The sequence below is a fragment of the Lissotriton vulgaris genome, chromosome 4_1, assembly GCF_964263255.1.
Source record: "Lissotriton vulgaris chromosome 4_1, aLisVul1.2, whole genome shotgun sequence".
In the NCBI taxonomy this organism is placed as follows: domain Eukaryota; kingdom Metazoa; phylum Chordata; class Amphibia; order Caudata; family Salamandridae; genus Lissotriton; species Lissotriton vulgaris.
Genome location: NC_141691.1, coordinates 1,073,931,687 through 1,073,953,737, shown reverse-complemented (window position 1 = coordinate 1,073,953,737; position 22,051 = coordinate 1,073,931,687). Strand labels below are relative to the sequence as shown.

Here is a 22,051-nt window from a genome sequence, read left to right as displayed (position 1 = left end):
GACAAAAATAATTGGCATTTTGGTCCGTCTTGTAAAGGAATAAAACAAAATCCTTTAAACGTCATTATCATGCGAAAAATGGAAATACCCAGGATGTGTCTGATATTTGTTAATTTCTATGAGTGGTGAGTTATTGTGCTAGATATGTACTGTGGTTTTTCACAACGAGTATGTCAATGAGAAGTAAATGAAAAAAGGATAAACCTTTAGATGCACCAAGGACTGAAAGAAAGGAGGAATTTAATAAAACAGAGTAAACGTTCCATTGGGTGTTACTTGATCGAAAACTTCACACAGAATTAACTGAATAAACATGCCCAGCAATTTTAAGTGGAATGCATGCTCAGCATAAGCACTGTAAAGGTAAATCAAGATGCATAGTTGCATATACAAGTAGAAGCAGAAAATTGTCAAGCATATGCTCTAGCTGAAAAGGAAAGCCTAGTGGTAACCTTTTGCATGTGTGAGTACCATCATCTGTTCCTGTTTGGTAAACCATTCACAATCATCACAGACCATCAAGCACTCCTCACCATTTATTGAAATCCAAAAGCAAGAAGTTGCCAAGAAACATAATCTGCAAGAGGTCATGGAGTTCATTCGCAGCTGGAATGGCTCACGGTTGGTGGAGCGGGGTGGGGGTTGTTTGGGGGGGGCCTGGCTGTCAGGGGGAGGTTGGAGAGGGGGATAGCGGGGGGCCCGGGTGTCTGGCTGGGCAGGTGGTGGTGGATCGATAATTGAAAAGAAAACATACCTCGATGCCAGGTCCTGCTTCTTTTCTACTCCTGCTCTCCTGCATCGGACAGGAACAGGCAGGCAGCCATGCTCCCTCCCCTAAGCCCCTAAGCCAATCACAATGCTGCAATGCAGTGTCCCTCCCCTAAGCCAAACACAGAGGGGGGCTGGGGACATCTTTACTGTAGGAACAGCTAAACTCTGAAACATGCGCCCCTTAAATCTAAAAAACAATCCCAATCTTTGGTCTTTTAGAAAATCTTTTAAAAACAATTAGTAGCAGAACGCTCGGTACCCAGGATCATTATTTTGCAAGAAGCAGCGCCAAGATGCCGCAGGGCATTAGAGCACGATACAAATTGCAAATCAAAATCATATCATTCAGGAGGAAGAAACTATTATAGGAGCCAACGTATATAGAAAACAGTATCCCTTTTGGTAATAAGTACCCAATCCAAACATTGCCCGCTCTGCCCCACTGCTCCCTCCCACATCCCCCAGCAGTCCCAAGACTGTAAAGGGTCGATGGACCTCTCCAGAATTCAAATGAGGGATCGGAAGACAACATCCCAGTACTTTGCAATCACAGGATAAGTCCAAAACCACATCTAAGAAATCCACGCTCTTCTGTGCAGATCAGGAGCAAGCAGGAGTAGGGATTTGGCTTGCCTTCCACAGTCTAAGTGTCGTAAAATAGCTAATGTGCAGAAAGTTAAATTGAATCAACCAGAGTCTTTAGGAAATTGCCAAGTCATGTGACGCAATTAGTGCCTCCCTCATCTCCCCTGAGTTAACCCTTCCCTGGGGAGCATCACAATTGCAGAGCGCTTATTTGGAAAAGTGCTTGCATCCCAGTGGCACATCCTGCTTGTTGGTCCCTGCCAAACACTATTAATGTGAATAACTTCAGAGAGTCAGGGTACTTCATCCGTATGCACCAGCACTGCCAATATGGGTGCAGTGCGATGAGCACTACCCTAGCCAAGGAATCAATGTCACAATGTGGGGCAATGCAGATGTCACTCAAATTGGTCAGCTATGTGACTCCTGTCATTTGATGACCTTCAGAGAACTACAACTTTGAGACACTAGTACCCACTGGTCAATTTTTAACTCATACCTCCCTGACCCGAGTTACAAACTTAATTTGGGGGCCTTCTGAAGAAGAACCCAACACTAACCACACACTACAGATTCTTTTAACCTGGAACAGGGCACAACATATGATTTCCCACCTTTACAAAACCCTCAGATTTGCTAGCTGGTTTTACTATCTAATCTTATGGCTGGCTGGGATTCTGACCTTGCAATAACACTCGCAGGTGGAGAATGGCTGAAAGTACTATGTGGGAGGGGTCTCTAGGAATTCCGACTGTAGTTCTTGCAATTCAGCTATCTTCGTCTTACATTATTATCCCTTGTCAAACTGCATAAGATGTTTCCTGCAATACCGGACGTTTGCCCGAGATGTTCTAGCCCAGGCGCTACATTCATACACATGGTGTGGTATTGCACAATCATTGGTCGGAATTGGGCCACAGTAACAGACTTACTATTGACCTGGACGAATAAAGGTAATTTGATAGACCCTGTTGGGCATAATGCTACGTCTTAAACACGCCAAAAGGTTTGTACATTTTTGGATCTGGCATTGATCATAGCCAGTTGTGCAATATCAGTTAACTTGAACCCCTCACAAGCACATGATATACTTAAATGGAAATTTGAGCTCCTCAAGGTGGGCACAAGCAGGGGAAACCTCGATGCTCTGCTGCCCTAATGTCATTGAAAGCCTGCGGAGCTGATGGAATGAGACTATCCTTCTTCAAATGAACTCAAGTCTGAAGATATACTGCCCGTGGCGAAACTTCTCTATAAACGTTAGTTTTCCTATTATTGTTGATGGGAAGATTGCCATCTTCTTGTACCCTCCTAGTCATGTTATAATTGCCTTGTTCAAAGTCACTGCTTACGCCACATTCTACGGCGCATGAAGTTGCTGGTATGACTGCAGGTAGCTATATGGGCCTGTTATGCACACCCTTTGATATGTATTGTGTTTTGAAATGTTTGTTACATGCCACTAAGCACTACCATTTCCTGTGAGGAGGCAGGAGACGGTATGTACTCACCTGTCTTCATGGGCTGCGGGTGTTTTAAAAACAAAAACTCACCTTTGTCCAAGGCGGGAAGGGCTAAATGGTTACATGGCATGGGGGGCTTAGCCTTCAAGGTTTAAATAAAATGGCTTCTCCGCCCTTGGATATAGTGGGGGGCATAGATAAATCCATTCCTAGCCAAAGTCAAAGGTTTCCGCTATTGGGAAAGTCAACAGTGACGATTTTAAACAGGGTGTGCTACTGGAATCATCACTGTTCACTTGGCAAAGCAAGGGAGGATTTATTTTATCTGGTGTATTTTTAGCCCTCCTAAGGTGTTTTTTTAAATTCTTTTTTTAAAATTCTTCTTATTTGTATTTTCAAACCAAAAGGAAAACAAAAGCAAAACAAGCATGTTACATCCAAAAAGTCATCACATTCTACCGTCCCTCCACCCGCCTCCCACCTACTCCCACCCACCACTGTACAAAGCAATGCATTTATACCGAAACACCCACCCTTCCTCCCGGCAGGATGCTGCCTCCGGGTCCTGCCTGTGTACAGTAAAGCATCTCGTGGAGCCCTCCCTACTGTTTCAAAGCCCCCCATCCAGGCCATGGTAGCGTCTCCATTTCCCCCACACCCTACGGAATTTCTTCGGGCAGCCTCTCGCTTTATAAGTAACTCTTTCAGCTTCCTTGTATAAGTCCATACCCTTCCTCCAGTCCTTAACCTTTGGTAGATTTGGGGTTCCCCATACCCTCGCCACATCTCTCTTAGCCACCACGAATGCTAATGTCAGAAAAATTAGATCAGGTCGAGTCAGGTCTATCTCGGTCGCTATCCCCAACAAGATTAGTTTAGGCTCTAACGGTACGGTCACTTGGAGAAATACTCGAAGTTCCCCCAGTATCCTGCCCCAGTAACTTTGGACGACCCCACATTCCCAGATGGTGTGATAGAAGTCGCCCTCGACATGGCCACATCTCAGGCAACGAGGGTCGGCCGCCCGCCCCATCCGATGTAAACGGTGCCTGTAATAATAGACTCTGTGTAAAATTTTGAATTAAATGAGACGTAGACGGGATTTTATGGCCACCTCCCTAGGATGCATCAGTGCCGTCTCCCAGTCCAGCGTGTCAATCTCCCCTAAGTTTGACTCCCACACTGTTTTCAGTTTCACTAAGCCGTCTGGCATGTTGTTAAGAAGAGTTTTATAGGTCATGGAAACTAACTTGTCCTGCACCTGCTCCTGCAGTAGGCGGCCCTCCAGGGGGGCATATTCCGGCAGTGGCTCCGAGAGCGCCACCTCCACCTGCCTCGCATGCCGCAGTTGCGCATATTTAAAAAACTGAGAGCAGTGCAAGCCGTACTCTACCCTCAATTCCTGGAAGGACTTCAGGGCTCCCCGCCTCTGCAGGTCCCTCAGCACAGAGATACCTATATCATCCCACTGTTTGAAGCCTTTCAGCTTGTGTAATTCTTTCAACCATGCGCACTTCCAAATTGGGGTTTGTGCCTCCAGCCAATCCGTCGTGTCACCTTATCCCATATCTCTATGGTCACCCTAGTCGCTGGTAGCAGTGCTGCTTTCCCTTTCCCTCCATATATGTAATGTAAGCATGTATGTCAGCCCAGTTTTTCCCTTTCCAGTTTATATGTGGGTGGATCTGCCGTGGCGTGATGCAGTCATTAATCGGGGCAAGATGTTCTGCCCAATAGTATGCCTCAATATTGGGTAGGGAAATCCCTCCATTGTATTGGTTTCTCTGCAGTGTCTCCAGTGCTATTCTCTGCTGTTTTCCCAGCCAGAGCAAGTCTCTAAGCCCCTCGTTCATCTCTGCAAAAACCTGGCGTGAAAGGGGAAAGTATTCGTTTTGCAGTGCATATAAGAACCTTGGCAGAGTGATCATTTTATACATCGCCGCCCATCCTAACATTGTAAGTGGGAGGGTCTTCCATCTGCTCGCATCCTCTTTAAAATTATGAAGGACTTGTTGTATTTTTTTTTGGTACGAGACCGGGCTATTAGTCGTTATGTAGATTCCTAAATATAGGAACCCTTCGGTCGTCACCCGTAATGCCTCAGGTAATGCCGCCCCTAAGTTTCCCTCCCCGGGGTTGTACAGGACCGATTTATGCCAATTAATGGTATATCCAGAGCACGACCCATAACGGGTCAGTAAGGAGAACAGACGCGGTATCGAGACCTCCGGAGAGGTAACCTATAGCAGGATGTCATCCGCGTAAAGCGATATTTTCTCCTCATATCCTACAGCTTGTTGTAGTCCAAACCCCGTAATCCGCCTATCTTGCCGCACTTCGCATGCTACTATTTCAATGGTGAGGGCGAACAGTAGCGGGGACAAGGGACAACCCTGACGGGTCCCCCTCCTTATGGGAAAGCCCTCTGAAAGCACCCCATTGACCTTAACCCTTGCCCTTGGGTCTGTATAGAAAAGTTTGATCCATCTCCGAAACTGCATGCCAAGCCCAAACTTTATCAATATACTGTCTAAAAAGGGCCAGTGTACCGCGTCTAACGCTTTCTCAGCGTCCAAGGAAAGAAAGACATGTGGCTCCTCACGGGCACAGACCTCTAACAACCAGTTGTGGGTCCTCCTCAAATTATGCCTAGTCGCCCTGTCTGGCAACAAACCCGTCTGTACCAAATGAATCAATCCCGTAATTACTTGTCTTAGCCGGAGGGCCAGGATTGACGCTAATAGCTTCGTCTCCACATTCAACAGTGATATGGGACGGTACAACGCGCATTCCCCCGGCGGCTTGCTCTGCTTATATATGGGTACTATAGTGGCCATACGAGGTCCGGCGGAAGCGTCTCTTCCTCCATTGCCCCGTTGAATAATGCTAGCATATGAGTGGTAAGGAGGTCCGCCGTTTTTTAAAAGAATTCTGCCAGAAATCCATTAGGGCCAGGCAATTTCCCTGGGCGCAGTTTGGCAATTGCTGCCCGCACCTCCTCTGCGGTCATCTCTGCCTCTAGGCTTTCTCTTTCCACCTCGGCGAGGCTGGGGGTCTCTACTCCCTCCAGATACCGATTGATCTCAGCCACGAGCCTAGGTCCCTAGCCCTGTAAAATTGCTCATAATAATCTGCAAACGCCTGCGCTATTGCCACGTCCGTTCTACGAGGACAACCATCCGCACCCACCACCCAGTCTACCCATCTCGCCTCTTGTTCCCTGCGACTCAACCATGCCAACAGTCTGCCAGACTTTTCCCCCACGTCATACAGTCTATGCAATGTTGCCTGCACCTTGGCCTCTTTATTCGCCAAGTCCTTGTACTGCTGCTGGGCATCTAGCATATGACATAGAGCAGATACCCCACCACTTAGCGCATGTTGCCTTTCAAGGTCCAGTATGCGAGTCTCAAGTTCCCTGAGTTTCCCCTGTCGCCTCCTCCTGTCCTCAGCTATCCTGTTTTGGATTCTATCACGGAGTACCACCTTCAGAGCCTCCAGTATTGTCACCCCCGACTGAACTGAGCTCAAATTATCTGCCAAGTAGACCTTCACGTCTGCCCTAAATCCCCACAGCAAGTCCCTGTCCTGCAGGTCCCATGCTGCCAGTCTCCACCATCCAGATTTTGTCCCTGTTTTAATACCAAACGTCACCATCATCGGCGAGTGGTCCAAGATGCCTCGAGCTAGGAATTCTGCCCTGCTCACCACATCCAGTACACTGCGAGGCAGAAAGACATAATCCAGTCTGGAATACACTTTATGTGCCCCTGAGAAATAAGAGTACATCTTAGTCTCTGGCTGGAGCCATCTCCAGGTGTCCGTCAGCCCTATCACGTCCCTAAATCGTGCCAGCGGGGACTGTATCGAGGGGTTTAACCATTCCCCAGGCCTATCCCTTGAGGGGTGAACCACATCATTAAAGTCTTCACCCACCACGTGCAGGAAGTCCGGTGTGTTCAAGATAATATCCGTCACCCGTCGAGGGTTCTGGCCTGTAGTCTAGGGGGTGCATATAATGAGATCTCCGTCAATTTCTGATGTCTCCATGTCCCAGTCACACCGACTTAAGTACCTCGGGATCCGTGTAGGTGTCAGTAACTAGGAAAGGGGGTGATTTTCTAGCAAGTATGGCCACCCCTCTGGAGCCTGTTGTGTACCCCGCGTGGGCCACAACCTTGTACGCCCCCCTAGCCAAGAAACCGCATCGCGTGCCATGTAGATGCGTCTCCTGCAGTAGCACTACGTCGGGAGCCGTCCTCTGAACTAGGGCCATGACCAGACCCCTCTTTATCTTAGTGCCTAGGCCGTTTACATTCCAAGTAAGAATCTTGAGTTGTCCACACTCTCGCGCCCAAACTTCGGGGTCACCCACCTCCTCAGAAGACATCAAACCTGAACAGGACATGTCTCGGCAGGTCCCCAGTGGAGGTCCTACTGATGTAAGGAACCATCTCGACTGCAACACGGTTAAAAAAGGAAATAACCAGAACCCCAAATTCTACCTAACCCAGAACCCTCCTCCCCCCACCCTTCCCCAACCCCCCAACTGATGCATCCCAGAAACACCCCCCACCCCACCCACCTCCTCTGTCCAGACCCATCGCCATCCTAATGACAGAGATTCAGCTGTTCAGGTAAAGGAGGTCTTTCGCCTACCCGTTAACTTCCCCTCTACAAAACTACCTGCGTCACCCCTCTTTGGGATAACTGTACAAAAGCAAAACCCACCAACAAACAACCAAATAACCAACAAAACAATAAGAAGCAGTCCACCGCTATCAAAATCGACAGTTATAGGAAGTAAAGCAATGAAGACAGAGAAAAAGGAAGAAAAAAGAAAAAAGGGGGGGAAAGTGGTCAGCAACTTGCGTGCTCTCGGCTACATTGTCCGCAGCAGGTCGACCCCTCCGGACCTTTCCTCAGGAGTTAGAGTATTGTGGTTCCCCCTGCGAGGCCTCAGTGTCCTGCGTTTGTCCCCGTTCCATGTCTTTTATGGCCACCACCAGGGGATGCATCGAGCGTCCTTCCAAGTCCTCTCCTTCCGACGTGGTGACCTCGGGTTCATCTTCGCCTTCCGATCGCGCCTTGTCCGCTAAACAGCAAAAGCGGGAACCAGTCAGATTGGTCTATGCAAGTGAGGGTGTGCTTTTCCGCCTCTTCCTCCGAGTTCCAGAAGTCACATACGGAGTAGCCACCACTTCTCGGCTTCCACGGCGTTGCCGCACTCTCTGTGGTTTCGGCGACCCCTGAGTGGTTCCCCCCGGGTGGTCCCGCTCCGGCAGCCTCCGCTCACCCGTTTGCTGCCGCCCCATAGGTGGGCGCTCCTCCAACCATAGCCAAGCCTCCTCTGGGGAGTGGAAAAAGTGGGCCTTCTCCTTGTAGATCACCTTCAGCTTTGCAGGGAATAGCAGCATGTATTGTATTTGGAGTGTTCTCAACTTGGCTTTAACTGAATCAAAGGAGCGTCGCTGCTTTCGTACCTCTTGACTGTAGTCTGGGACAATCATATTACGTCCATTTTCATGCCGGATGTCGTCCAGTTTCCGTGCCTCCCGCAGGATCATGTGTCAGTCTAGGAAGTTCAAAAAGCAAGCAATGACTGGCAGCGGTCGCTCCCCAACCAGAGGTCTCGCCATCAGCGCTCTGTGTGCCCTCTCAATTATGAAGCAGGTGGAGAATTTGTCCTTCGTGAATGTGCGCAACAGCCATGAGTAAAGGAACTCTGCCATATTTGGCTCCTCAATTCCTTCTCTAAAGCCCACAAAGTGGAGGTTGTTACGTCTCGCTCTGTTTTCGGCATCGTCCACCTTCCAGAGTAGCTGCTTGTGGGAAGCTTGGAGATCCACTAGGTCCTTCCTCATGTCCTGCACAATGTCTTCCGTCTCCCCTATTCTGACCTCGTCTTCGTCACTCCATTTTTCCATTTAAGAAGTCTTTATTCGATTGTTTCATCTTAAAAGACGTACATACAAAATATACATAATAAAAGAATATACAATTCCTTAAAGAATTTAAAACATATTAAATCAGTTTAAACAGACATTCTTACAATGGTTCAGAACATTAATTTAAAAAGCACAAGATAAAAACCTGCAGGACCAAGGACGTACAATAAAAAATCGCATTTGAATTAACAAACAGACCTGGTGCTAGCTATTTTTTAAATACCTAATTCTAATCACCCACGCCCATCCAAGGAATTTTGCCACACCAATTACAATGAGTGGAGTTAAGTTAGTTCTTAGAATTCTACTGGCCTCAATAGCTGAGCGGGTACCCAGGGTTCTGCAGACCGGGCTGAGCCATTTGGACCTAGGAGCAGCGTACAAAGGGCATACAAACAAAAAGTGATTAACACTTTCACCCTGGTCATGACAGAGCGGACAGCACCCTGACCCACTTGGGCACCATTTGTTGGTAAACACCCTTAATGGAAGCGTACCACATCTAAGCTGGTGGAACAATTTGCGATCCAATGGTTTGGTAATCAGGTCCCAATATTTTTCGAACTTGGGGGCATCTTTAAGGTCGATGAATTTACTAGTTACGTTGTTTGCAGGCAATCTCTGATGACGGTTTGAGGTTACCCAATACCAATACAGCACTTTTAATATTTTCTTTGAAGGAAAAACTGCTGAATCAGGAGATACTCATAGTTCGCTTAACCCCAGGGCATAGAGTGATGATCTAAGATCTCTAAACCAGCTTATGTTCGATGAACCAGAGATATCTCTGACATCTAGGCATGCCCTGGCATACAGGTTGAGTTCCGGCATCGTCCATAGGCGCCTCCAGAACGCCAGTGGGCGAAATCTAGCCTGATCCTCAACCGGTAGACACCCAAGATCATACAAGAGTGGGATCCTTGGGGTTGACTGCGGCAAACCAGTGGCCACTCTAAGAAATTTGTTTTGGGCTAATCTCAACGGGTCCAAGTTACTAAACCCCCATAATTCCGCCCCATAGAGAACGGAGGGAAGAACCTTGGAACCGTAAATCTTAATTAGGGGAGAAATAGGCCGAGTAAAGGAGCGTTTGTGCTCTTTAATCAGCGCACCACCTATCTGCAAATGTTTCAAGGCCATAAGCTCAATCTGGGGAGTCCAGCTTAAGGTGTCACTAAATGTAACTCCTAAGTATGTAAACAGCTTCATTTGTTCTAGGGGCATACCCCCCATTGTGACCCTTGCGGTGATCTGGTTGTGGCATCTTAAGACCATAAACTTAGTCTTGGAAACATTTACCTCCAACTCATGTTCGTGACAGAATAACTCAAACCTAGACAGGGCCTGCTGAAGACCCTGTGTGGTTTTAGATATTAAAAGGGTATCGTCAGCGAACATGAGTAGAGGTATTTTCATTCCTGCTAGTGACGGGGCATCTGTGGGATGATTGGCAAAGTAGTTAACGATCCTATTAATATATAACGAAAAAAGGGTAGGGGCTAAAACACAGCCTTGCCTGACACCTTTAGCCACAGTAAACCTATCGGTCACCTCCCCTGGTTTACCCCAACGTACCTGGGCATAGGTATTCCTGTGTAAGCTAATTAGCAGACTAACAAGAGGGACTGGCATGCCCATATCTAATAGGCACTTCCATAAACCAGCCCTCGGCACAAGGTCAAAGGCAGACCTGAGATCTACAAATGCTGCGTATAGGTTGCCCTTGCCTAAAAGAACCGACTTCCAGAAGAGAAGCATAAAACAATAGGCCTGATCTAAGGTGCTTACATGAGACCTGAAACCAGCCTGTAGTGGAGTTAAAATATTATGTGAATCTATCCATTCATGAATCCTGGCAAGGACAAGACGTCTTCGTCACTCGTTCAGCCAGGTTGTGGAGATCTTGTCGCAAGAGCGTCACCTCCGTCCCCACCTCCCCGATCTTGTTCTCGAGGGCCTGTATCGCACTCATTAGAAGGGCCATATCTGAACTCGCTCCCGTCAGTTCAGTCGCCGCCGCCGGCGGGGCCATGGCATACCTGTCCAGGGTGCCCTTCTTGGGAGGCTTGGGTTCTAAGGGTTTCTTGCCCATCGCAAACACCTCTACTGGTGTTCCCTCGCCTGGCTATCTGACCTCAGAGCCACAAGTCCGCAGTATCTTCAGTGCTCTCACCGTCATCCACCTCCAACATCGTCTTCAGGCGGCTTCGTCCGAGCCCTCCTGCCAGACAGGCACCTCCGGCAAGTTCACAGGACTCCTCACCTCCCAATCAGTTTGAACTTAGGCGCCAGTTCCCATGCTCGCGTGACTCAACCCGGCCCCGGTCCGATGTCGTCAACCAGGACTGTTTCCACGGTATCTGGCTTTCACGTGCCCACTTCCAGGAGGGGGGCCTTGACACCCCTCAATGTCTATTGCTGGCCAGCACTCTGGACACCACTCGCCCACCGGACCCCCACTGAACTCCTTTGTTGCTCTCCCCACAGGCAGGGTGCCGCAATAAGTGGGAGTATCTCCACCAGCCTCCGGGCCCAGGTGATGCCGCGTATAATGGGACCAGAGTCCTTTGGACTGCAGGGCATGCAATGAGCGGACTCCCGCCAATCCAACCCCCTTAGGGAGCTGCACATATGCGGCTGGTTTCAGACCTCGGCAGTCCCTGCCATAATGCTGATGGGGGAGGGGAGTTCCCTACTCCGCAAGATTCTCAAGACTGTCCCCAGAGTCCACGGGCAAATAGCGGGGGGATCCCCCAGGGAAGCTCACCCCCTGCCTTCCAGAGTCCTCAATGCCACCTGCTCCCCTGCCCTGCCAGGCCGCCGGCACTCTCAGGGCTTCCACGGCTCGGAGGTCGCACTTCAGCAGGGCCGCATTGCGTCACGTCGGACCCTTTCCGCCTCTGGCCCGCTGTTCCACTCAGCATACGCTGTCCGGTGGCCGCCTCTTCATTATAATTTCAGAAGCGCACCGCGGGGGCCCGCTCAGTCACGCCCAGCCCCGGCGCTCGCGTAGATCCTTACCGCTGTCACCTCCCTGGAGCCCCAGGGTCGAAGGCGGAGTATCGCCGCTTCCGTCCGCCTTCAGCAAAGTCGCCCTGCTCCGCGACAGCCCACCTCGGTCCGGTCCTGCGAGCGGGTGGTCGTATTGCAAGCCGCCGCAAAGTGTACCGTTGTCCAGGTCCGGTCCGCAACGCCAGCCTCAGGAAGACGGAGCCGACGCCAATCTTAGGCCTCGTGTCGGGTCTCCAAATCCCGTGCCGTTTCTACCACAAGAGCGGAGCGCCCACAATCTCAGCGGGCACCGCTCTATAGCAGGGGATGCAGGAACCCTTAAGGAGCTGCAAGACACCTGTGACAGGGTCCAGGGTCGCCTATAGGATCGTCGGATCTCTGCCGGTAGCCGGAGCTGCGAAGCTCACGTCCTACACGGCCATCTCGCTAGCCACGCCTTTGTTTTTTTTTATTCTTAGTTACTAATCCCACAACTTCGATAAGACATCCCTTCATCTGAAGCTTGAGCCCACCTGGACTTATTAGGTGCCTGGGTGAGGACTCGATGATGAAGCATGCCATCACCAAGTTCTAGTGGGTGAGAGTCCTTTCATAACCTAAAGGGATTATCCTTGTGGTGAAGTTGGGATGAGATGGCATAATAAGTGGATTCTCTCACCTTTGATTGGTATTTTTATCCCAATCTGTTCTTAGCCAGACTGGTTGGATGAAGTGTGAAGCCCCTTTTCCTTAAGGTTTTCCCTTGCCTGTCATTTAGGCTTTGAATATATTTGCCCTTGACCCACATGACGTGAGCAGATGCAAGAAACGCTTGTATATTTTGACCGTATGCATTTGACCCCCTTTTAATTAGGAAAGGTTTCTCCTCTCAAATTTTGTTTGAAACCAAGAGTCTAGGCAGTAAAAAATATCAACATTGATTAACTGAGTTTACCCTATAGAGCGTAGTGTCAGTCTTACCTAGGTAGGTACAAATGCTGCCTCTCGGATTTCTGCATGATCGTATTCAGGTTGAAACCAGAATAACATATGTTTAGCTTTTGATGTTGATCTTTTCAGTGGTGAAATTCTTGTGAGGCAGATCTAAGTAAAAAGGCGCCTGTCAAGACTTTCATTGGCCTATTAGGTGTAAAAATATGTTTTTTAATTTGAAGGTCTTTAACAACCACAACAATCACAGGATTGACCTAAATGAGGAGTTCTGACCACTTGACTTGATAAGTTGCAATAGTTTAGCAGCCACCATCGCAGACTAAGGAAGGCTGGATCTATGCATATTTATGATATTATTTGTCAATATAAATGAGTTCCTATAGGATGCTTTCTCGGTAAACTTATCCCATTTGTATAGCCTAACCATCTTGCCTGGATACGGCCCTCCTGTACCTTCGTTGGACAACTCTGAGATACGACCTCAAGCTACTATTGAGGATTTCCATTCTGCACTATATTTCATATGTGTGGAAAACATTATTTCTTCATAAATGTAAACCGTATTACCAATGCTTTGCAGGTTTTGAATCAAGTAGAAAGGGCGTTTAAATTTCAATTACTTGTACGATTTGCTTTGTATTAATTGCATTTACCTCTTTTGAATATTAAACCGAATATGGAATTCAGTTTTCACGTGCCGATGATTTTTTTTATTTCTTTCAGATACAACACACCATTTAAGGCCAAGATCCAAAACTGGGTGCAGTTTCTTTCGAACACTACAGATATCATTGACAATTGGATGACTGTCCAAAACCTGTGGATTTACTTGGAGGCGGTGTTTGTGGGCGGGGACATTGCAAAGCAGCTTCCTAAGGTTAAAACAAGTATCTCTTTCTCAGATTTCCAAATGCTGGTGTGCAGCCTTGCAGGGGCCTACCTGACAGCTTCATGTGATTTAACCCAGATCTCTTGACTGGGGTGAATGTTTGATTTGCTCTGCATTCCGTCCATCATCTTTGTGTCTTTTGCTTTCTCATCCTGTGTATTGTGGCTACCAGTGAAAAACCCAGAGTTGAGTCCTGGATGATTCCTGGTTGATTATCTTTAATTTCATAGTTTTTCCTCACATGTACCTGTCTAGAGAACCATTGTGGCACCATTCTCATGCAGAGGTCAAGTGGGTGGGTTCAGCAGGGCACGGTGTGCCACTACATCTTTAATTCCATAGATTCCGCCCCCCTACTTTTTTATTTTGAACATGCGTCCCAGGACGGCAGAAATAGCCAATGCCTATAGATAAGGCTCAGCGTTCATGGCCATTCGGGGACCTTTTGGGGGGGACAGCGAAGGAAAAGGACTCTGTATTTTCTTTATTGCCCAAAGAATACAACAGTGTCCACTTCTGCTCTGACGGTGGCAGCTTCCCCCCTATCTTTCTTCCTCTTATTCCCTTTCTTTCGATCTAGCAGTTCCTCACTTACTGAAAACTGTGACTTCAAGAAACGTTTCTCACCCTCTCTTTCCTCCTTTCGTTTATTTTTTTCCCTTGTGAAATGGATCCAAAAAAGAAAAAACACTTTTGCTTGAAATGTCGTATTTTACTGTCATTTTTCTATTCCAAAGTGCCGCCTCTGAAATAAAAGGTTACAAATATGAAAAGGTAATAAATACCTAAAAAAAACAAGACAGAGTGGTAGCAAAGTGGCCAGACTGATTTTATTCACACCCAAACACATTAGCGCCACTTTAAAAAGTTTGCCATTGAAGCGCTACTTTTGTTTTCTTGTCTTTCTTTGAACAGCATTGTTTTCCCTGGACGGGGAACTAGTGCACCAATCCTGGACATACTGCAATGCGTCGATTGGAAAACCAAATGTGTACTGCACCACTGTGTTCAGGGATGTGGTCTTTTTACCATACTGCTTACGTTTTGTAAGGATATAAGCAATTGACATTAAAATGGGTCCATTCCGGGCCTAGTAGGCATGTACTTAAGTTTTCAGGCAAAAGCACTCACTGATTTCTGAATAGTGAGTGTAAAAGCATTAAGGTAACCATGTTGTTCCTGGTTACATTCCACTTGGTTAACTTAATTTTGCATTCCCTATGAGTGTTTGCTTTTTAAGTCTCGCCTAGCGACCGCAGCGCATGCGCTGCAGTCGCTTGGCGAACCTCTATTGTTGTGGCTTTCCTTAGCGAAGGGAGACAAACCATGTGCACGCACGGACAGGCCATGTGCCAGCGCGTGGCATCTTCTCTCTGCTGTCTCCTCTGAAGAGGGACAGAAGATGTGCACTCCGTAAGTGTGCACATCTCCTGGCCCCTTGTAGGGCTGGCGTTATACAGCGCTTTCACTTTCCCTTTCCCTTTACGTCCCCCTGTCCGTTTCACAGAAACAGCTTGTTTCGTTTTATATTCACATTCACCTAATGAGATTAAGTTCTGAAACACTGGATTCACTCTCATTGTTAATTCATGAGGTTAACCAGTTTTGTGGCACACTGCTAGCACTTCTACCAAATCGAGGTTACTTATTTTCATAAACGCCTATTTTAGTTGGCATAGTGAGATACTGCCAAGGCCCGTAAACATGTAAACTCATTAAAGTAATGTTTACCTCCTTCTAAATACATTAAGGTAATGTTCATCCCTTTCACGCAATAAAATATCTTTCACCACAATATTTGCACTTTTAGCACATCGAGCGGATGTTTACATCTTTCACATTGGCGTTTTTATGGCATTAATCTATATTACGTGTATCAATGGCACTTTTCGCTTGCGCCTGCAGCCGCCACCATCCCGGCGCTGCCCGCCCGTCTTGATGCGGTTCAGTGGCTTCATGATCACACAGGTCTGGTGCCTGTCGGGGAGCCTGTGGGCAACTTCTGTGTTCTGCATGAGCAGTTCCTGTTGCTTCTGTAGGCCAGCTACTGCTGAGACGCTGACACACTTTGGCTTTCTGCTTGGCGCCACCAGCCCTTTCTCCCCCTCCTTCCAGGGACGACCACCGTCTCTGTGGAGGTTATATGGGAAATTATCTTACAGTGGCTTGTTTTTTTGATTTTTTACCCCTAAGAGCAATTTTCAAGGTCTTATTTCAGTTAATTATTTAATACATCAGCTTGATAAGGCTCACGCCTTCGGTGACTGCCGCCCGGTCCTCATGAAATTAAAGTGCACGCTTTTCTCTGAATGTGAATGCATTGAGGAGACGGAATACTAACTCCATGGCCACCGGCACTGAAGTGCGCGCACAGTGGGATTAAAGTGACACGCTGCGCGAGGCATAGCCCGGGATAATACATTTCACGAGTCAGGTCATGCCACCTCTATTTGGCACCTGCAGCTGCTGCTGTGTTTATGCAGCAATGCCATTCTTCCACTATTGTTAAATCCGTGTTTTCCCTTTATATCAGCTCATTACAATAGGTAATAGAGCAGTTCTCAGAATCCAGGGGTGATGTACATTACATTAAGTATCCTTGAGTCGTGGGTCCAAATAATTTCTCATTGCGCATTCCCTTTCACATCTGCAGCTGAGCCGCCCCCTCCCTCCCCCTGCGCAGTTCTACTGTGGAGAAATACAGATTTCGCCTCTAATCACATTCCATGAGGCCCACTTTCGATCCCATTTTTTGTGCATCCTCTGTTTTTAGGTCGAGCCTGTAACAGCGTCCGGTGAAGATGTAGGGGGTTTCAAAACTAACCTAAGAATCGCACACGCTTGTGCATGTGCTTTTTGTTTTGGCCCACGCTATTGGCCTTTGTGTACGTCTTTTTAACAAAGACAGCACGCAATTGGCCAAAGCCGGGCGCATTGCTCCGCCCCTGGCTTATTGGTGTTGGTTACCCGCAGCCCCGACATCTGTTTGCAATTATCGTGCACAGAGGCGTGCGCGATAATTGGAAACAGATGTCTTGGTGTGGCGCGCGCGAGCGCACCACTCGCGGGACACTGCATTCCTTAGCATGCAAAAATGTAATTCACCACGCATCACTCAACTTGTTTCTACTTTTTATCTAGCATTGGCAAAGTCTTTTGATCGTACCTCATTCTGATAAACAGTTTTGTTGCAACGCATGTAAACAGCATTTTTAGATGTTACGCAACATCAGTCACACTTGTTGGCCTTGCCAATGAGTGTTGACTGTAGGATCAGTGACAAAGAACTGCGAGGTTGACACTAAACAGCAGGCTCAGATCAAAGGGAACACAAACCGTAAATAGTCAGTAATGACAAAAAATGCACCGCCAAAAGAAAATGCCAACTTGCATAGCAGTGAATGATGCCGTGAAACGTTTATTGTAAGTAAGTGTAATTCATGATTGCATTCCTCTGACCGGCTTTTGAATGATGCAAGATGCTGTGTGCCACACCGCCAAAAATGTTTCCGTGATTTACGGTCATTTTGATGCAAAATGTTTGCGCTTTTTTAGCCAGTGAGACAACATGGTCATGAAAAGATTTATTTTACTGCAAGGAATTGTCTTTCAACTTGTAAAATATGACGGTTTGTACTTCTAGCCTGCACCCACAGCGTGGTACTTGTTTAACATGCAGAGCATGCCAGGGGCGGACTGAGTGTTCACCTGCAGACAATGTGAAGCAGATTTTAATGGCCACCAGCGGCGTGGGTATCAGTGCAGCAGGTGCAGTGGCACCTGGGCCCAAGGTTTTGAAAGGCCCTTTCGATCCCAGTTATGGCCCTCTTTTCAAATAAGGCCACAGAGAGGCCTAGCAAAGACTTCTGATAGAACCAGCAAAGCTATCCGGTGCACTGGCACAGGAGCCTAGGGGTTTGAGGGGACCATCGGATCCCAATTATGGCTATGTTTTACTACCAAATTATGGAAAGAGGGGGCAATTTTCCTGGCTTGTGCACGGACCCACGGCACCCGTGTGACGCCTCTGAAGCCCATGCACCAGAACAAATAGTGAAAATATTGCTTTCCATTGCGCTGTTCTCGATTTTAAACAGAGTTATGCAATATCAGGTTATTTGCCTTGCAGATATGTATGGGATTAAAATGGGCTATTTCAAAGAAAACAATAGGCGACCATCAGATATCATTGTATTGGTTTCCAAGGCCTCCCCCAGAAACACTTGTCGTCCAAAATTTTTCTATGCATGGAATAAAAGAGTACATTTAATTTTACCATTTGCAATGCAATAGGTCTTGCATTTACGCGAGTTTAAGCTACTGGCATTGTAACTGACAATGCATTTTATTTATATTTAAAAAACCAAAATATAAATAAAAGGCATTGTCATTTACAATGCCAATAGCTCAAACTCATGTAATTGAGAGACCTATTGCATTGTAAATACTTGTTCCAGGATGTTGTTACTTTTTTTTTATAGGCAACATATTGCTCTTGTCTAGTGCGTAATTTAGATTGAGCCGCATCCAGGTGTTTAAAGTGGGGCACAATTTTTTGAAGGTAGTGAGCGTTTTTCTCAGTGGGGCAGTATGGTGTTCAGTGAGAGAGAGGAAGTGGCACTATGGTCAGAGCTGCCGAATTTGGAACTGGGGAACCAGGTTCAGCCTTCATTTTTTTTAACTGATTTTTATTGATTTTGCACAAAACCGACAGGGAGGTCCTGGGACGTCCCACATTAAGAGTCAAAGTTACCATCGTATCATTTGTAGATAGGTGAGACAACATAGAATGACCATGTCCTTTTGTCAGGCACATTATCCAATTTGCACATTGAATATCAGCAACAATTATAAAATCCTATTCCAAACAACCCCTCCCCCATACCACTTCCCACCCCCCAGACAGGTTCAGCCTCCATGGCCAGTCCAGCAGACCACAATCCGGAGGGAGCAGATTCTTATGCTAGACCTTAGAAGGCCCTGCAAGACCTTAGAAGCCCTGGTGTCTTAGCACCAGCAGGTGAATCCTAGCAGTGGCAAGTGTGGGTTAATCTTTAAGGCCTGTCCACCACAATACATACTGATGTTCACCACCAGTCGTGCGAGCAGGCATATTAAGCAGCACACCCTAGAGCATTAGTGGCTCTGTCACTGAGGTCACAGGACCCTTGAGAAGGGCAAGCTCAAGGGCGGTGCGACTGGTGTGACCGCACTGGGGGCTGACTTTGGGTGGGGGCATTGTGCTTTTAAAACCATATTATGGTTTTGAAAGCATGCGCTGCCTCCTTCCTGGCCTCAAGCAATTTTCGCCAACAATAAAAATGTAATGATAACTCTGGTGAATAATGTTCTTCCCAGAGAGAGATCTGAGTTTTGTCTATTGGAAGATTTGACTCATGGAAAGGTAGCACAGAGGGTTAATGTGCCTGCTGCAAAAAACATGTACCATGCAGATCACAAAGTGCACATAATGTAAATTGGTCAGTGGTTTACTGCTTTTGTCAGAGACTTCCTTTTGTTACATGCAGCTTGTAAGTTAAAATCCGAACATAGAACAGTGAGCTATTAACTGTCATCTAAGAGCCGAATACAAATTGCAAGCTATAAATTAGAGTGTTATGTTTTTCCCCCCAGTCTTTGATTATCCTATTTTTGCAAATAGGGATCTTTTGAATAAAAATAATTTCTGATTGTTAAAGAGAACCCCCCAACCAAGGTATTTCATTTTAAATTCTGAGTTTGTGTGTTCTCCAGATCAATCACTATTAAACTGTACGGTTACTAGTATGGGTGTCATGGGACTCCCACACCTTGTAGTCCTTAGTCTTATGTAACATTTTCTATGCAGTGATTTACACATGTACAATTGATTGTCGCTGTGTAATGTGTGTGATCTGTAAATCATGTTGACGGGCAAGGAGCTCAAAAGGGCAGAAATCTGCCCAGAAAAAAGAAGAAAAGGGTGGCTTCTCCAGGGAGGGGGAGGTCTACTGTAAAGAATGCACATTAGAAAACTTTGAGAGAAAAAAATCATAACACGGATGGGAGCAAAATGGGAAAAAAAGAAAAAAAAGAAGTCCTAAAAGCAAAACAAAGAGGAGGAAGGACCCCCCTAAGAGAAACAAAGGGGATTGAAGAATATGCTAGCTGCTAGTAGGGAATCCAAAGAAAAGACTGCTAACATCCTATCATGGAACACAAACGGGCTAAGGATAAAAAAAACAGGGATTGAACATCCTGGAATACCAAAAAAATATTGTTTGTGAAATAATCATATTACAGGAAACACACTTACTAAAAGATGAATGGGCGTTGATTTGCAAAAACCAAAGATGGGTGGATCACTGTATATGTACAAACCAGGAGTGTAACGTAAAGGGCGTAGCAATTCTATTTAAAAAATCTTTGAAAGGAGTCGTTGAAAAAGCAGAAGTAGACAAAAAAGGAAGATGGGCAATTGTAAAAGAAAGCAAGGATCTACAATAATCTCTATACAGTAATGGGATATTATGGCCCTAACGTAGATGACCCTGAGCCTCTTCAAAAAATATACTCTCTTCTAATGACAACCAAAGCCCCGATAATAATGGGTGGGGATTTTAACATAATACTAAATCCCAAAGAAGATCGATACCCAGAAAAAAATTACACTAGCCTACCAAAAATGAGATAATGGGTCGGGATGTGCATTAAGGACTTGGGGATTGTGGATGAGTGGCAAGAAAAAGGAAATAAAAATCACAGATTTACTCTTCAAAACAAAAGGCTAGGTCATGTCTCTAGAAGTGATTTTTTTTTTATTGACAGAAGCCTGGTTGACTGCACAAGGAAGGTTGAGCATATACCAAAACATATCTCGGATCATTCAGCAGTGCAACTCAGCCTCAATCTAAAAACCTCCCAATGCAATCAGAGATGGACAGTGGACAGAGCTATCTTCGCAGACACATCTTGTACTGACAAGCTAGCAGAAGAGACAGAACTCTTCTTTCAACTGAATAAAGAAGGTACAACAAAACAAATAGCCTGGGACGCATACAAGGCCTTTATCAGGGGGAGAATTATTAACATCACAGGGCATAAAAACAAGGAGAAAAAGGCCTACATCAAACAAATTAAAAAAGAGCTTGTAGCTCTGGATGCAGAACATAGGAAAGTGAAAACCGCCCAAGAGAAGGTGGTAATAGAGGAAAAAAAGAAAGAAAAAGGGTAGAATTAGCGGACTTTCTCGAAACAATAGTTAGAGACAGATGGGAGGCCAGTAAATTATCAAATTATGAGTATGGAGAAAGTTGTGGGAAAATTCTGGCATGGAAGATAAAAACAGAGTCAATACATAATAGGGTCATAAAGATACAGAAGGAAGGCAAGCTTGGCTATTGCTTAGAAGATATTGAGATCAGGCGAGAATTTACAGAATTCTTTGATAAACTATATACGGAAGAAACATCTAGAACTAAAGAGCAAATACAAAGTTTTTAGATAGAATAACAACTCCTGCGGCATCCCCTGAACAAAGAATAGCCCTTAATCAGGAGATTTCCAGAGAAGAAGTCTTAGACGTAATAAAAAGCCTAAAGAAAGGAAAGGCGGCAGGTCCAGACGCGCTACCAAACGATTATTATTAACCCTAAGGGAAACACTAGTAACCCCTCTAACAGATCTTTTAAATGATATCTTCCTAGGGAAAAATGACCTTCCAGATTCATGGAACGACACAACAGTGAGTACCTTACTAAAACCAGGGAAGGACCCAGCCAAATGTGAGTTATACAGACCTATCTCACTTTTAAATTCGGACTACAAGATTTACACACAAATACTGGCCAAAAGACTAGGGGAAGTGGCGGGGTCCTTGATTCATCCAAATCAAAAAGGGTTCATTATAGGCAGAAAAATCTATGAATTATCACACAAGCTCATCAGTGCTATAGACGTTGCAACTTATAAATCAACACCAATGGAAATTATAACTTTTGACGCTGCAAAAGAGTTTGATAGGGTTAGCTGGCCTTTTTTAAACACCACCCTAGCCAAATTTAATCTTGGGGATAATTTTGAAAGTGCAATTACAAATATATACAAAAACCCAACAGCCAAAGTACTGGTTAATGACGCTCTTACAGACAACATAAAGATAAAGAGAGACATAAGACAAGGGTGCCCCCTTTTCCTGCTACTCCTTAATTTTTACATAGAGCCTTTAGCATGCCTTTTAAGAAAGGGAAGAGGGGATAATACCTTTTAAACATCAAGACTGGGGAAAAAAAGTAGCACTATATGCGGACGACTTAATGATATTCACTGGCGATTTAAATATTTCACTCCCAAAGATAGAAGAGATTATAGATCAGTTAGAGGAAGTTTTAGGATACCTTGTGAACCAATCAAAATCTGAAATCTTAGAGTGGAATACAAACTCCGGAAACCCATTAGTGAGGGAAATAATA

The 22,051-nt window shown here is 46.0% G+C and overlaps 1 protein-coding gene across 1 annotated transcript in view; it reads left to right on the top strand.

Annotated features, from left to right (window-relative positions):
- DNAH5 (dynein axonemal heavy chain 5) overlaps positions 1-22,051 on the top strand; it is a 5,605,957-nt gene that overhangs the window by 2,909,055 nt on the left and 2,674,851 nt on the right. Inside the window, exon 30 of the mRNA XM_086967405.1 lies at positions 13,436-13,589. Within this exon, the coding sequence (XP_086823531.1) occupies positions 13,436-13,589 (154 nt within the window). The remainder of the gene's footprint in view (positions 1-13,435; positions 13,590-22,051) is intronic.